Source organism: Cavia porcellus, unplaced genomic scaffold, assembly GCF_034190915.1.
Source record: "Cavia porcellus strain 051 isolate PalLab524CR breed Dunkin Hartley unplaced genomic scaffold, mCavPor4.1 scaffold_49, whole genome shotgun sequence".
Lineage (NCBI taxonomy): Eukaryota > Metazoa > Chordata > Mammalia > Rodentia > Caviidae > Cavia > Cavia porcellus.
In genome coordinates, this window is record NW_026947532.1 from 989,073 (window position 1) to 1,003,581 (window position 14,509).

General features: G+C 57.6%; 2 protein-coding genes across 7 annotated transcripts; one reads left to right on the forward strand and one right to left on the reverse strand.

Annotated features, from left to right (window-relative positions):
- Positions 1–428: 428 nt before the first annotated feature.
- Entr1 (endosome associated trafficking regulator 1) lies at positions 429–6,981 on the reverse strand. Of its 3 annotated transcripts, XM_003473124.5 has the most exons (10): positions 6,803–6,968; positions 6,603–6,731; positions 6,101–6,169; positions 5,230–5,345; positions 4,399–4,815; positions 3,639–3,712; positions 2,873–2,984; positions 2,563–2,625; positions 2,027–2,166; positions 429–1,348 (listed from the first exon to the last, which is right to left on the reverse strand). In XM_003473124.5, the coding sequence occupies exons 1-10, from the start codon at positions 6,870–6,872 to the stop codon at positions 1,249–1,251; spliced, it is 1,290 nt and encodes a 429-aa protein (XP_003473172.1). In that variant the 5' UTR covers positions 6,873–6,968; the 3' UTR covers positions 429–1,248. The 3 variants fall into 3 exon arrangements, with proteins under 3 accessions (XP_003473172.1, XP_005005160.1, XP_003473173.1); XM_005005103.4 differs by lacking the exon at positions 6,603–6,731 and having other exon boundaries at positions 6,803–6,981; XM_003473125.5 differs by lacking the exons at positions 6,101–6,169; positions 6,603–6,731.
- Positions 6,982–6,996: 15 nt separating this feature from the next.
- Positions 6,997–14,244, forward strand: Pmpca (peptidase, mitochondrial processing subunit alpha). 4 transcript variants are annotated; one of them, XM_003473128.5, is made up of 13 exons: positions 6,997–7,091; positions 7,759–7,970; positions 9,047–9,126; positions 9,369–9,451; positions 10,219–10,313; positions 11,073–11,173; positions 11,621–11,884; positions 12,037–12,129; positions 12,202–12,320; positions 12,427–12,517; positions 12,595–12,657; positions 13,238–13,382; positions 13,757–14,244. In XM_003473128.5, exons 1-13 carry the CDS (start codon positions 7,024–7,026, stop codon positions 13,924–13,926), a joined length of 1,584 nt encoding a protein of 527 aa, XP_003473176.1. In that variant the 5' UTR covers positions 6,997–7,023; the 3' UTR covers positions 13,927–14,244. The 4 variants fall into 4 exon arrangements, with proteins under 4 accessions (XP_003473176.1, XP_063100443.1, XP_063100442.1 ...); XM_063244373.1 differs by having other exon boundaries at positions 7,024–7,075; positions 7,731–7,970; XM_063244372.1 differs by lacking the exons at positions 6,997–7,091; positions 9,047–9,126 and having other exon boundaries at positions 7,347–7,970.
- Positions 14,245–14,509: the final 265 nt, after the last annotated feature.

Here is a 14,509-nt window from a genome sequence, read left to right on the forward strand (position 1 = left end):
TGGGCCTCCAAGCTGAGGCCACAGTGGGCGTCGGGCAGAGGTCATCATGGATGGTGAATCACATTGTAGCACACTGCAAACATGACCAGATGCCGGGAATCCAGGCTGAGTCCATCTCTTCACCCCCACACTTGAGGGGGCTAGAGTACAGGCACCCGCAGGCATGGGATCTGAGGGACCCTGTGGGTGCAGGGGCCACCTGCTGCCCAGGGAAGGTCTGCAGCTGAGGGATGGCCTTAGACCTCCAACCCTCTTGGGCTTCCCAGGGCTGCCGTGCACTCATAAGAGGACCTTGCAGACCCCAGATGGGCAGCTGCGCAGTGCATACTGTGTCTTATCCCTGTGGCCTGACCCTGAGGCCAAGGAACTGGGGTCTGGCTGAAAGGGCACAGGTTGCCAGTGATAAGAATAAGACACACACCACAGTATTAAGAGGACAGCTGCATGGGTCTTGGCATGAGGAACAAGCCAAGTCACAATGCAGACACAGCACATGGGCTTTGGTTTATTTAAACAACAGTGTTAGAGGATTAAACTTACTAAAACAAACCACATATGGGAAGACAGCCAACAAAGCACAGGGTCCTGGCTGTGTCCTCCCCAGGCAGGAAAGACAAGGGCAACCCAAGGCCCTGCCACCCCAGGAGGCTCTGCACACCATGTCCCAAGCCCTACGCGGCACTGCACAAAACGTCACCGGGAACATGGACCAAACTGAGAGCTCAGAGACTCCCTACCATGGAATGTGTGGCCTCTGCCCCCAGAACGAGAGGGGAGCTGTGTCCCCCAGGTGGGGCTTCACACTCAGTCCGAGTACTGAGCTGCCCTGAAGGCTTTGGTGTGAGCTGCCAGCCAGCTGCAAACCAAGTGGCAGCAAAAAGGCACAAGTTCCTGTCCTGGCCATGCAGTGTCCTGCAGTTAGTGCTGGGATGGTGATAAAAATACTTACTGCAGAGAGGCTACTTAGAATTTCCTTCAAAAACCACTACATTTCGTAAAAATTCCTCCCGATAGATCACTGAATCTGTAAAGCAGAATTTCACCAAGAAGGACCATTTATAAACCGTGGGTGCAGCACACAGGTGCCGCTCCTAGAACGATGGCCAGTAACACTGCGTGGGTGGTGGGGTCCGGGTCTCATGATGATGCTTTACTCAGTGGAGGACGCGTAATGGGGCGCAGCTGCGCACTCAGATGGCGGCGGTGATCCGGGTGCAGGGAGCCAGGAGCTGAAAGCACCTGGTGGCCTCAAGAGTTCTCCTCGTCTTCTCTAATCTCAGAGATTCTGTCTATGGATTTAAGGATTTCAGCAACGAGATTCAACGTCTCGGCTCCCGAAACCAGCTGCCTACAATGAGAGCAGAGATTGGGGGCTGTTACTCCAAGCACTCACGGCCAACAGAAGAAAAGGGGTCCATGTTGGCAGAACGGCTCTTGCTGGCAGTGAGTGCACATGGGGTAGCCAGCACTGGGCCCTGCAGGCTCAGCCCCCGAGAGACGGGTGCAGATGGCACTGTGACTTCCTGCTGGAACGGTAGCAGCATGAGCCCAGCAATGACCATGAGCCCATTCTGGCCAGGTGGCCTGCTGCTGCTCTGCATGCCTGTACCCTGCAGGTACCAGGGGCAGCCGAGGTTCAGGGTGTTGAGCTGTGGTCCTGGTGGGTGTGTTAAATGCATTTTTAGTGCCTGTCTCTCGGCCGTGGGTATCTCAGGATGCAGGCCCTTGCGTGGCAAGAAGTGCCTGGATTGTGGTGTTAGCAAGACAGTGACATCGCCCAGGGGTGCCGGGAGCCTCCAGGTTTGTGGCCAGGGGTGCCGGGAGCCTCCAAGGTTTGTGCAAGCAGAGGGGAGCTGTACTGTACTGTACTGTTCCTTCCATCCCCAGCTTCAGAGCTGGATCCCTCTGTGTGACCAAGGCCACCCTTCTTAGAAAGTGGAACTGGATGGGACTGGAGGGCCATCAGGACCCCAAAGCGCCCAAGCCATGTCCCCCTCCCTCCCCACCTCCTGGCCCCTGTGCTCACTTTATGGATGCATGTGCACTGTTCATGACCACGCGGAGGTTCTGCAGGGCCACGTCGGTGTTCTGCTTCACCACCGTGAGGCTAGCACCCTGGCCTGACCGCAGGGCTTCGTTCTCTCGCTTGAAGTTGGAGACCTGTGCCTGGGACAGAGGGGAATGGACTGCTGGGTGGCAGCAGAGTGGAGCGCACCAGGTGGCTTGTGTGGTCAGCCTTGGGGACAGGCACAGACCATCCCTCACCCCAGCAGGTGCTCCTGTCCAGCGGGGTCCCGGAGCAGAGCCCAATACCTTCTAATCTGAGGCGCCCTCAGCACGTGCTCCGTGTGCGGTCACCCCACCCTGAAGCCTCAACATCTTCAATGTGACTGAAAGGCCAGCATGTGGCCCCCCCGTTTCTGGCCTTGTGGCTGGGGCCTGAGCAGAGCGTGATGCCACTGTCAGGCGAGGACAGCACCTCTGCCTGCTGTTGCTACTGCACAGGGCAGCCCATGCCTGTTTCCAAACTTCCTGTGTAGGCGATTCTAGGACTCTCCTCACCTGGAGCAGGTTCACTTCCTGCTTGAGTTTCATGACGTGATTCTCTGCCTTCACGGCCCGTTTCTGTCACCCAAAACACAAGCACAGGCTGTGTCACTAAGTGCGAGTCCCTCAGGATCCAGCTTGCCCCGTGCCTAGCCTCATCTCACTGTGGCCTGGGGACTGGGGACCTGCTAGGCCTGTGCGATGCCCAGCCCAGAGCAGAGCCCGTCCACCCGAGAGCAGTCTGGGTCTCAGGATGGCGACAGCAGCCCTATTCTGGGGGTGCTCCCCGGCCCTGAGACCGCAACTGCACCCACGCCCTGCTCACAGTCATCAACTCCAGGTTCTGCTCCACCTGCTGCACCACCGACTCCAGGTCATGGTAGTCGCTCTCCTCCTTGATCATCTTCGCCTCCAGCTTCCGCTCCAGCGTCCTCACCCTGGTGGGACGAGAAACCTGGTGCTGAGTTTACACAGCTGTTTTCAAGCACACTTTTAAATTACAAGCACTTTTATTTCACTATTAGAAAAAACCCCTCAGAGTCCCCAGCCAGATGACGAAGCACAGGCTGGCAACAGGAGCAGTGACCACCCCAAGTGCCCCGCTGGGCTGTCCCAGGCAGGGGAGCCTGCTCTGCCACTCTGCTTTGCCTGGTCTGAGTCTGACACTTTCAAAGTCTCACACAAGGGCCAAGGGTTTAGCTCAGTGGCATAAGCGCCTGCCTGGCAAGCTCGAGGTCATGAGTTCGATCCCCAGTACCAGAAAAAAAAAAAAAGAAAAAGGCTCACATGGAGCCGGTGTGGTGGCACACATCTCCTACTCTAGGAGGCTGAAGCAGGAGGGTCAGAAGCTCGAGCCCAGCCTGGACAACTCTGTTGAGACCCTGTTTCAGCTTTTAAACTGGGCTGGGGATGTGGCTCGGTGTGAAGGCCTAGGGTTCAATCCCCAGTGCTGGAGAAAAACAATGCACCCAGGAAGCCTGTGGGACACAGTGACCCCAGAGGAAAGCCAGGGCACTGCTGTCACTTAGAAGCCAATTTCCCTGGGCAGCAAAGGATGTTTTGAGTCGGCTCCTGACTGAAAGCTTACATACATTTCTGTCTGAGTTTCAGAGAAGCTCTGAACCTCATTGAGCTTTCTTCTTAGCTTAGAGTTTTCGTCTTTCAGCTGCAGAAAAAGAAAACCCTCATTAGAAACCCAGCGAGTCTCATTCAAAGGCCTAAGTGCTTCTGGGAGGGGTGCTGCCAGTTCTGGGTTGTGTTCTGTCGTGCTTGGTGCGTGCGCCATCTCGGAGCTGCGCCTCGCCCACACCTGGTTGAGGGGCAGAAATATCCTGGGTCTCCAGTCTCCTCTCAGCACCAATGCAAGGAAGACCTGGTGCCAGACTCGGGTTCTGCTCACAGCTTTTTAGTGACTATGACTTCTCAAAAGCTTCTCTTGGAACACTGGTGAGATGTCCCTGAGCTGACAGCTCTCACTCACCTTCCCTGAGCACATCATCGAGCCCCAAACAAGCCTGGCTTCCTGACATGGTTCAGTGCACTTTTTCCTTTTTAAGACAGGGTCTCGACTCGACATATAGCCCAGGGCTGGCCTTGAACTCACTATGTAGCCCAGCGTGGCCTCAAACTCATGGTGATCCTCCTGCCTCAGCCTCTGGAATGCTGGGATCACAGGCGTGCACCACCACACCCGGCATAGTTCCCGTACTTTCTGGTTGGTGGCACTTACTGCGTACCCAAAGGCAGCCGAGGGTACAGCTCTCAGTGGTAAAACTGCAGCAGCAGTTATCCAAGTGTCCCCCGGAGGTAGGTCAGCACCCCCCCACCCCCCACTGGACAGCCCTCACTTACCGCCTCGTAGCTTATCTGTAGCGTCCGCAGCTGCCTGTCTCCCAGGCACTCTCCGTGAGCCGGGAAGTTGGTGTCTGGACTCCCAGGTGGGGATGCCGGGGAGATGCGTGAGTCTGTGTCACTCATCGCCCACGGGGGCAGGGACTCGGGCCCTGCCAGCTCCGACGGGGTGGAGAAGAAGGAAAGGTAGGTGCCGCAGGGGGACGTGCTGGCCGTGGCCCGAGATGAGCGAGTCTGCTCCACGGCAGACGGCAGATAGGCCCCGTTCCACCCATCTTCTTCGTCATCATCCTCTTCCAGGAGATCTCCTGCCCCTGTCAGGTCTTCGAAAAATGGCTGCTGATAGTCCAGGCTGAAGCCCACAGCCTGGGCAGTTGGGGAGCCAGAGTCCAGTCCCAGGGAGCGCCTCGAGGTTTCCTGAAAACATCGGAGGTGAATGCTACAGCCAGAAGCCATCAGCTGCCCTTCTTTCTGCTCAGCCTGCAACCTAAAGAGAAGCCCATCCTAGCCAGGCCTGGGGTATAGGCTAAATTCCCAACTCCTCTGGAAGCTGAGGCAGGAGGATGGCAAGTTTCAGGCCAGCCTGGGCAACTGAGACTTGTCCCGAAGTGTACAAAAGGTCATTGAGGAGGTGCAGTGAAGCACCTGCCTAGCATGCACAAGGCCCTGGGTTTAAACCTGGGTACCACAAGGGAGAAATAAAGAGGCCATCTTGTTGATCTCAGCAGCTAAGCAGTTGTTAACCCACTGGGCTTCTCCACCGCAGTGACAGCAGCCCTGCTTGCCCGACATGTCCCCTCCCGGTGGCAGGGTCAACCTCCATGAATTTACCTTTGGGTAAATTCTACTGTTGTTTGTGTTATCTTTCGACAAGCTGAGGTTCTTGGTTTTCAGAAACTCTTTAAAGGAGAACGGATTTGCTTCTTCAAGGTCTTCAGGTTTATCATCTGAAGTAACAGGCATTGCAAAGATCACTCAGGGCAGCTTTCCCCTTCCCCTTTCCAGAACTTGACTGCACCTACTGGGGAAGGCCAGCCTCACAATGCCACTTGACTCGGGTGACACCAGAAGTGGGCCAGCTGCCCCGAAAGAGGGCAAGAGACAGATGTCTTTCTGCATCTTGCTTCTCCTACTCCTCACCCCTGGCTCCACCAGGAAACCCTCTGGGGCTGAGGATGGTACCTGATACCTCGAGCAGCCTACGCAAATGCTCTGCCTGAGCCACATCTCCACACCACCACCCCCTCCCAGATCTCTAGGACATGGCGCTATGAAGCTCAGGTTACCAGGGGCAGGGTGACCTGCACATGGGGCTCTGAGTTTCTTGCGAACTGCCCACCTCAAACTATCCAGCCTTCTCACCTGGCTCAGGGTCCCACCCTGCACCTGACTGTCGTGCCTTCCCCTACCCTCTCGATGGTACTGGCCCCGTGCAGGGAGGGCTCTTGTCATCCTTCCTTGCTCTTTCTTCAGCTCTCGGTGGGACTTGCTACCTACCTCATGTGTCCTGCCATGTGAGGTTCTCCTTCCCTATCACCCCAAGGAGCAAGACGGAACCCTCAGGACTCTACCTGCACCTGCTCTTTAGTAGTCTAGCCACACCCCTCAGATCCTGTTAGATCCACAGCCCCAGGGCCTGGATGCAAGCCTGGCACTGGGTGGTGAGTGAAAAGAAAACAGATGGGTCTCCGAACTACTCTACCTCCAAATCGTGTCTCGTGAGCTCCTGATGGACCTTGCTTAGTACATTTCCCTTTTTCATAGCCAAAATCTGCAAAGAGATAGGGTTGCCCCGCCACATCACAGGTGGCTGTGTGACTGCAGTGCTTGAGGGGACGTGGAGTTACTGCAGTGGTTCTCACTGCCCGTGGAACTACTGAGAACCAGCCGGGCGCTCTAGACCCGGTAGGTCCCCTGGCCTCTGGGAGTGTGGGCTCGGCGCCCAACTGGGGGCAGGCACAGCTTGCTAGTCCCGTGACACCCCGAAGTGCCACAGCTACGTGCCTGCACACAGCTACCTTGATGGTCGTAGGACAAGCCGGCACGGCAGCCCCGACTCCCCACCCTCTGCCCCGCCAGGAAGGAGAGGCTTGTGATCCCCGGACACCGACCTTCCTGCCCGGGCTCCCCGGCCGTCGGGTCGGCTAGGCCGGGGCGCTCGGCTGGCTCGGGGCTCCCTGCCGGGTCTGCGCCCCGACTCTCACCTGTGTCTCCCACGGAAGCCAGCACCGGGCTGGGCACATAGCACATAAACGTCGGCCGAAAGCCGAGGAAAGGGGGCCGCCCACAGTCTAGCTGGGGCAGGCAAGACCGGCGCTCACAGAACGCAGGAGCTGTAAGCGACAACGACAGCAGCTTCACCCCCGCCCGGCCCCGGCCGCCCCCCGGCCCCGGTCCCGCTCACCGTCCGTCACCACGAGGCTCCGCGCCCGGGACAGCGGGGGAGCGCCCTGGCGGCGTCCGTAGCCCGACATCGCCTCGGCCGGCCACCTAGCCGGGCCCCATGGCTCCGCCGCCGCCCCTCCGAGCTCCCGCGGCCGCTTCCGCCCCGAACAGCGGAAGCGGGCGAGAGGGGGCGGGGCGCGCAGCGGAAGCGGAAGTGACGGCAGAAGTGCGGCGGGCGCGATGGCGGCGGCGGTGCTGGCGGCGGCGCGGCTGCTGCGCGGCTCCGGGGCCTGCGGGGTGCGGCCGAGGTGAGCCGGGCGTCCTTTGGACGCGGAGGGTTGGGGGATCGCGGGGAAAGCCCCGCCTCGAGGTCGCTTCCGGCCCCCCACGGCCGGGCCGCCCCGTCCCTCGGGAAACGTGTGTGGTCCGCTCAGGGCGCGGGCTAAGGGCTCGGGTGCGGACGATCGCTGGCCCCGCGGTCGGCAGTCGGAGTCGCTTTGACGCAGAGGTACGGCGTTTGTGCTACGAAATAGGAAAGGCTAGACAGGGAAAGCGCTCTGCGGTGACATCTTAAAGCCAGGAGATGACGAAGGGGCGGGGTGCAGAAAGGACTGGGGCTCCTGCGGGGATGAGCCGAGCGTTCCGGGATTGTAGTCAGGGCCTCCTGGAAGGGGAGGCAGAGGCCACACGGTCGTGGCCGTGCACACCAGCCAAGCGCGGGCGGTGGAAGATCAGGGCTGCCTGAGGGCTTCCGTATTGGCTGCTCTCAGAGCGACTTACTGTTAACTGTTTCATCGCTTAGCAGTTAGAACCAAAGAACGGAACCGTCTTGCTTTAGGTTCTGGCTGAGCCTGGGTCGTGGTCGCTCCCGGTGTTGTCCCTCAAGGCATGTAGAAATGAAGTGTTGACTTAAATTCGGCGGAAGATGGGTACCTAGCTGCACCCAGGGGTGGGTGCTCATCTCCTCTGTTGCAGGCTCCGTGGCTGGTTTGGACTCGCTGCACGCAGGCAGTTTAGTAGTGGAGGTGGCACCAGCATCCCCCTCTCTACTCCCTTACCTGGCGCACCCAAACCCATTTTTGCGACAGTCGACGGACAGGAAAAATTTGAAACCAAAGTCACCACGCTGAATAACGGGCTTCGCGTGGCATCTCAGAATAAGTTCGGACAGTTTTGTACAGTGGGAAGTAAGTACTTGGTGTGTTGCAGGTGGCCTCTCAGGCGCTCAGATGTGCTTTAGCTGACTGTCAGTCTTTATTAGCAAGTCATCTGTGAACCATGCTCTGAACAGAAGCATGGTTAAAAACCTGAAACTGCTGCGGTGGTGGTGCATGCCTGTAATGTGAGCCACTCAGTAGAGTGAGGCAGGAGAATTGTGAATTGAAGGTCAGTCCTGGCAACTCCATAAGACCCTGTCTTTAAAAAGGCGGGTGGCTGAAGGAATAGGGATGTAACTTAAATGGGAGAGTGCCTCTGGAGTCAATCCCATGAAAAACAGAGAAAAAAATACGTGAATACTTGAATAATGGCCATTTTTGGTAGTAGCATTTAGGGTTCCATGTCATCCTCTCTTTTTTCAACTTTTCTGTAATCATAGCAGTTTTCTTCAGGAATCACTCCAGGTTTCCACAAATGTTATCTGTGATAATAACAGTTCACAAACACTTCTGTTCACAAATAACAGTCTTCTTTGAGCCAGACATGGTGGTGCACGCCTGTAATCCCAGCATTTGGAAGGCTGAGGCAGGAGGATTATTATGAGTTCGAGACCAGCCTGGGCTACATAGCTCAAGGCCAGCCTGAACTGCATAGAAAGACATCGTCTCAAAAAGACTGCTCCCCTGCCACCCCGAAAAATTGTTTTCTTTTTTGTTTGTTTTATCCTTCTGGGAATCCAACTCAGGACCTTGCCCTTGCCAGGCAGGTACTGTGCTGCCGAGCTGTATCTCCGGCCCTTACAGTTCAGTTTTCGAACAAAAGTGTTCAACAAAATTTTGCTTCCACTGAAAAACTCCACTTTAGATGACAAACACAGCCATGGCTATCTTCCCCACACAAACGTGAGGCCATCTTCCCCAAAATCATAATGCAAGTGAAATCTGTGAGCCAAGGTAGCACCACCCCTGTGGCACTGTCATCACTGAAGACAGTGAGCAGCCTCCTCTGATTACTCCTGGCCATTAGAGTCGCAGTTTTGAAAGGTTTATCCTGATTAAGCTTCCTATTTTAAATATCTCATTAACTTGTTTTCTTTTATCACCAGTTCTTATTAATTCAGGATCAAGATATGAAGCGAAATACGTTAGCGGGATTGCTCACTTTTTGGAGAAATTGGCATTTTCGGTCAGTGTCCAGTGTGTGATTTTTGAAGACTTTGCTTAGGAAGGAATGTTCTGGGTTTTTTCCAGATTTTCTTCCCCCGAGGATGATTGTTATAAATGACTCAAATGGCCGAATTAACATTGAAAGACTGTCTTTTAAGCTGAAGTGTAGTTTGTGTTTTGAAAAGAAGAAATTATACAAAAGTTACATTTGCAAGTCTGCTTCATATTGCTTATTTAAGCTTTCCTGTTTATTTTTGTCAGTCTACTGCCCGATTTGACAGTAAAGATGAGATTCTGCTCACCTTGGAGAAGCATGGGGGCATCTGCGACTGCCAGACCTCCAGGTATACCAGTTGTCACACACTTTCTCTCCGAGTGGCGCTTTCCCTGTCATGGTTCACAGTGAGAAGGAAGCCCTGGGTTAGCTGAGAGTGGGGCAGGGGTGGAGGTGGGGATGGAACCAACTCCAGGTGGTGGCAGTGACACTGGGAAACAGTCATGGGAAGGGTACTCATTCATCTTGCACTCTGGCTGGATGCCCCAGTCCCAAGATGCTCACAGGGTGGGCAGGAGCCACTCTCATGACCTGGGACAAGAGCCGGGCGATAGAGGCCTGCAGTTGGGAAGTGACATGGGAAGTGTGACTAGGGACTACTCTAGCAGGTCGCTGGGTCTTCTAGACCCAGGCAGTGGAGGCCAGGAGTGGCTGAAAGCAACTCCATCCTCAGCCCAGGCTGCTGCTCCTGACCTCCCTGCTTCGCATGCTTATATCTGGCTGTGCAGGGTGACCGACAGTGAGACGCCGGGCCCTGCAGGCCATCCCAGCCTCTTCCCCTGAGCCACCTGCATGTCTGCACATTAGTCAGGTCTCTTGTCCATGGCAAAAGCTGGACAGTGGCCCCTGGGAAAGAGCCTGAGCTCACCCATGCCAGGGGGATTGGCAGTAGGGACTCAGCGGTGTCTTCTCCTGCAGGAATTCACACTCACCAGAAAGGGAAGGGGCTGCAAGCTTGCCGGCTGCTGGCCACGGTGGTATTGAGTGCCCTGCACCCAGCGTGGCCTCAGCGTCCTGCTAGGTGTAGATCCAGTGCCAATGACTTATTCCTTCCAGAGATACCACTATGTACGCTGTGTCTGCCGACAGCAGAGGCTTGGATACTGTTGTGGGCTTACTGGCCGACGTGGTCCTGCAGCCTTGCCTGACAGGTATGGATGGCACACGCAGGGGCCCTGTGGTTGGGGGCAGGAGGGGTGCCAGTGGCCCCAAGGGTGAGGGTGGGGCTGGGGCCTTAGCCTGCAGTGATAAACAGTGTCCCCCAGGATAGTGCCAGGGATCAGAAAGTCCTTGGCAGCATGGGGTTTAGTAGTACAGTGCACGCTGCCCGCCCTGGATCTGTGCCCCTGGCGTCGTGGGGATGCTCAGTGCTGTGATGGCATCTCTGCCCTTTGAGACTTTCATTGAGGTTTTATTTCAGAAATACCTTTCATGCGATCTGTAAACAACGTGGCCGCTGTGCTGCGGGGAGTCTCTGCCCCGTGGTCTTTTTAACTTTTCTTGGGCTTGCAAATGACAGGGCTTGAGATCCTCCCAGGAGTGCGCGTGGGAGGGCCTGGTTGTCCTGCTGTTTGTTGTCGCATCCCAACCGGCTCCCTTATGCCAGGGCTGCGTTTCTGTTAGGATTCTGTGGCCTGGCCTCAGGGAGCTGGTAGGGTGGCCACACTGGTCTGTGTCTGTTTCTTGAGCGCCTTTCTGTCCGGTCTTGCACCTGGGCAGACAGATCAGGTTCCTTGGTACTGGTCTTTTACAGGTCAGCCAGCCAGGGTTCCCACTGGGACCTGACAGAGCAGTGCAGGCCGGGAGTTCCAAGTCCCTACTTCCCGATCCCTAGCTGCTGGCATAGTGAGGGCAGAGGTGACCACAGTGCCTGGTAGCCTCAGGTTGAGCCCTGTCTGGGTTCCTGGCAGATGAGGAGCTGGAAATGACACGGATGGCAGTCCAGTTTGAGCTGGAGGACCTGAACATGCGGCCCGACCCGGAGCCACTCCTCACTGAGATGATCCACGAGGTAAGCAGTCACTCACCTACGCCATTACCTGCCAGGGCTCCATGCTGGGCTCAGTCGAAAGGTCCCTGCCGTCCTGCAGGTCCTGGGTGTTTAGGGAACAGTCTCAGTCACTCTTCTGTTTCCTCATTTATCCTGGCAGGGCCGGGCATAGAAGCCAGGGCCGCCGCACATGTGGTGGGCAGGTGGCCTCCGCCCCGGGGATGGCCCGTGGCACTGCTGTATGTCCACTTCTCGCCCTCGTGGGCTCCTTCCTATCTCTGTCTAGAGTGGCCTTTAGTTTACTTCCTCGGTGAATGTTCATCCTCAAGAGGGTGGTTTTGAGCTGATGTCAAACCACAGCTGAGGTGCCCACGAGTGTCAGGTTTGTCCAGAGGCTCAGCTGACAGCAGGTGACAGCTGGCCAGAGACCCTCGTGTGCTCTCATACTTGTGTCCCTCCCTCCTGTAGGCTGCTTACAGGGGGAACACAGTGGGCCTCCACCGATTCTGTCCCCCAGAAAACATTGCAAAGATCGACCGGGAAGTGCTTCACTCCTACCTGAGGAGCTACTACACGCCTGAGCGCATGGTGCTGGCTGGAGTGGGCATGGAGCACGAGCACCTGGTGGAGTCCGCCACCAAGCACCTGCTGGGGGTGCAGCCAGCCTGGGGGGATGCGGGGCCCACAGCCGTGGACCGGTCAGTGGCCCAGTACACTGGTGGGATCGTCAAGGTAACGTGGCACTGTGCTACATCTGATGGGTACCACTGGCGCTCTGTGTTTGCGCTGTCCCGTGTGCACCGCAAAGCCCAGGACCTTGCCCCCATGTCCTGTTGGTGGCATGGTGGAGGCTGCATGTGATGCCCCCCTTGGTCTCGCCGCAGCTGGAGAAGGACATGTCCAACGTCAGCCTGGGCCCAACCCCCATCCCCGAGCTCACGCACATTATGGTGGGCCTCGAGAGCTGCTCCTTCCTGGTGAGTCTGGGCACAGTGGGTTGCACCCCGGTGTGAGGGCCCCCCCCACTAAATGGTCCCTGCACTCTGCAGGAGGACGACTTCATCCCTTTTGCAGTGCTGAACATGATGATGGGAGGTGGTGGCTCCTTCTCGGCTGGCGGCCCCGGCAAGGGCATGTTCTCCAGACTCTACCTCAACGTGCTCAACCGGTCAGTGGGGGCCATGGCCCGGGCTCCCAGGCATGGGCCCTAGAGGCTACAGTGTCTTTCCCGCATCCGTGGCCTGACGCTGTGGGTCCCCTCTGTCCCCTGGTAGGCACCACTGGATGTACAACGCCACCTCCTACCACCACAGCTATGAGGACACTGGCCTCCTGTGCATCCACGCCAGTGCTGACCCCAGACAGGTACGGGCACAGCAGCGGGGGCTGCAGGGGCTGCAGGGCCACTCGCAATATGTTTCCCACTGTCCTGTCCCTCCTAGGTTCGAGAAATGGTGGAGATCATCACCAAGGAATTCATCCTGATGGGCGGAACTGTGGATGTGGTGAGGCAACACCCTACTCTGGGGTCAGCAGGGGCCCAGGTGGGGGTGGCCAGCAGTGTCCTGGGGCAGTGCATCCATTCTCCCCAGCCACCCTTCCAGGGCAGTGTGGAGTGGATGCTATGTGGCCCCACTCTGCTGTGTGCTCAGAGGCAGCACTTGCCTGGCATGTGTGAGGCCTTGTCCAGTCCTGCAGCACCAGAAGAGTGTATACCTGATCCTGCAGAGTCTGTCAGACCCTTGGGCTCGTCCCTCCTGGCCCTTTCTGGGCTCATGAGGCCCCAATTGCTGAGGTTTTGTAGGCTGCCCCCTAGAAACTTGGGGGGCTGCCAAGCAGTGGTCTGGGGCCTCTGCATAGGGGCTGGAGGAACTGGAACCATTTACTCTTTTGTAGCAAAGAGGAGCCAGGGTCAGGTTTGTCCCTGTTCCCATGTAGCCCCAGCCAGGAAATGGGGTCCAGGCCACGAGCTGTGCGCCCAGGACACAGCTGCTGCCCGCTGTGTCCCGAGCTGCAGATCTGTCTGTCCCTCACTGGCTGGCACTGACTGTGGGTGACGTGACAGACAGTGCCTGTGGCCCTCAGGTGGAGCTGGAGCGGGCCAAGACGCAGCTGATGTCCATGCTCATGATGAACCTGGAGTCCAGACCCGTGATCTTTGAGGATGTGGGGCGGCAGGTGCTAGCCACTCACTCCCGCAAGCTGCCCCACGAGCTCTGTGCGCTCATCCGTGAGTACAGTCTGCAGGGGGTGCCTCAGCAGCCCATCCCTAACTTCTCTGTGCTAGGGGAACCTCAGTGTCCTCGGGGACAGCAAAGTCCCTAGTGCAGCCTCTGCCCCTCATGTCCCAGTGCTGAGCTCTTGGGGAGGGCAGCACAGGCCTGGCCGACTGGCATCACCTATACCGTAACCTGTCCCGCCCCTTCCCCACAGCAGGCTGGCTGGTACATGGTCTCCCCACCCCCCACAGTGCCCATCCCTCTCCCCGGTGGTCAGGCTGCCACAAGCGGCCCTAGGGGTTGTCAGGCCTTTTAGTCCCTCCTGCCCACCCTCAGCTGGCGGGCGGAGGTGTGGCACTGTCTGACAGGTCTTGCCCTACGCCAGGTGACGTGAAGCCAGAGGACATCAAGCGGGTGGCTGCCAAGATGCTGCGCCGAAAGCCTGCGGTGGCAGCCCTGGGCGACCTAAGCGGCCTGCCCAGCTACGAGCACATTCAGGCTGCGCTGTCCAGCCGGGACGGGCGCTTGCCCAGGACGTACCGGCTCTTCCGGTAGAGCCCCTGGAGGGCCAGCTGAGAACAGTGTGCACATGTGCCATGGCCTGGACCATGTGAAGGACCTCGTGTGAGCAGTGTTGGGGTGACTGTTGAAGCCTGCACCCCTGGTCCCTTTGGGAGGCAGCTCGACGGGCGGGGCAATGTGGCCTTCGCCCCAGAAGGAAGGTGGTGTCCACCCGTTAGGGTACTCTCCATGGCAGAGCCCTGGGCGCGGACTACGGGTTTGGCTCTCCCTGGCCCAAAAGCCACGTGGTGCAGACTGAACCGGTGGGAGTGGTGTGCGCTGCCATCTCTGCCAATAAAATGCTGACCACCACCTTCTGCCATGTCTTCTTTGAGGCTGCCATCGGCCACCTCAGGATTCACCACAAAGCCCACCATCTGGGAGGCAGGTGATTGCGGGTTCCGGTCCAGCCTAGACGGCTTATTGAGACTGCCTGAATTTAAAGGTTAAAGCAGGGAATGGGAGGAGCACATTCAGTCACTGGAGGGCTGTCTTGCCTCCCAGTGGCAGGGCGCTCTGACCTGTGGTGTTGGCGAGTGCAGGGATGGGGACTGGCTCCCCAGGTACTGGAGGAGAC

Bases quoted from the DNA above. Each gene is read 5' to 3' on its own strand.
- Entr1 (XM_003473124.5), bottom strand. From the start codon at position 6,872: ATGTCGGGCTACGGACGCCGCCAGGGCGCTCCCCCGCTGTCCCGGGCG. The intron at 6,732-6,802 runs GTGAGCGGGACC...TGTCGCTTACAG, and splicing joins GAGCCTCGTGGTGACGGACG to CTCCTGCGTTCTGTGAGCGC. The intron at 6,170-6,602 runs GTGAGAGTCGGG...ATCTCTTTGCAG, and splicing joins GGCTTCCGTGGGAGACACAG to ATTTTGGCTATGAAAAAGGG.
- Pmpca (XM_063244373.1), top strand. From the start codon at position 7,024: ATGGCGGCGGCGGTGCTGGCGGCGGCGCGGCTGCTGCGCGGCTCCGGG. The intron at 7,076-7,730 runs GCGGGGTGCGGC...AGCTGCACCCAG, and splicing joins GCTGCGCGGCTCCGGGGCCT to GGGTGGGTGCTCATCTCCTC. The intron at 12,658-13,237 runs GTGAGGCAACAC...TGTGGCCCTCAG, and splicing joins TGGGCGGAACTGTGGATGTG to GTGGAGCTGGAGCGGGCCAA.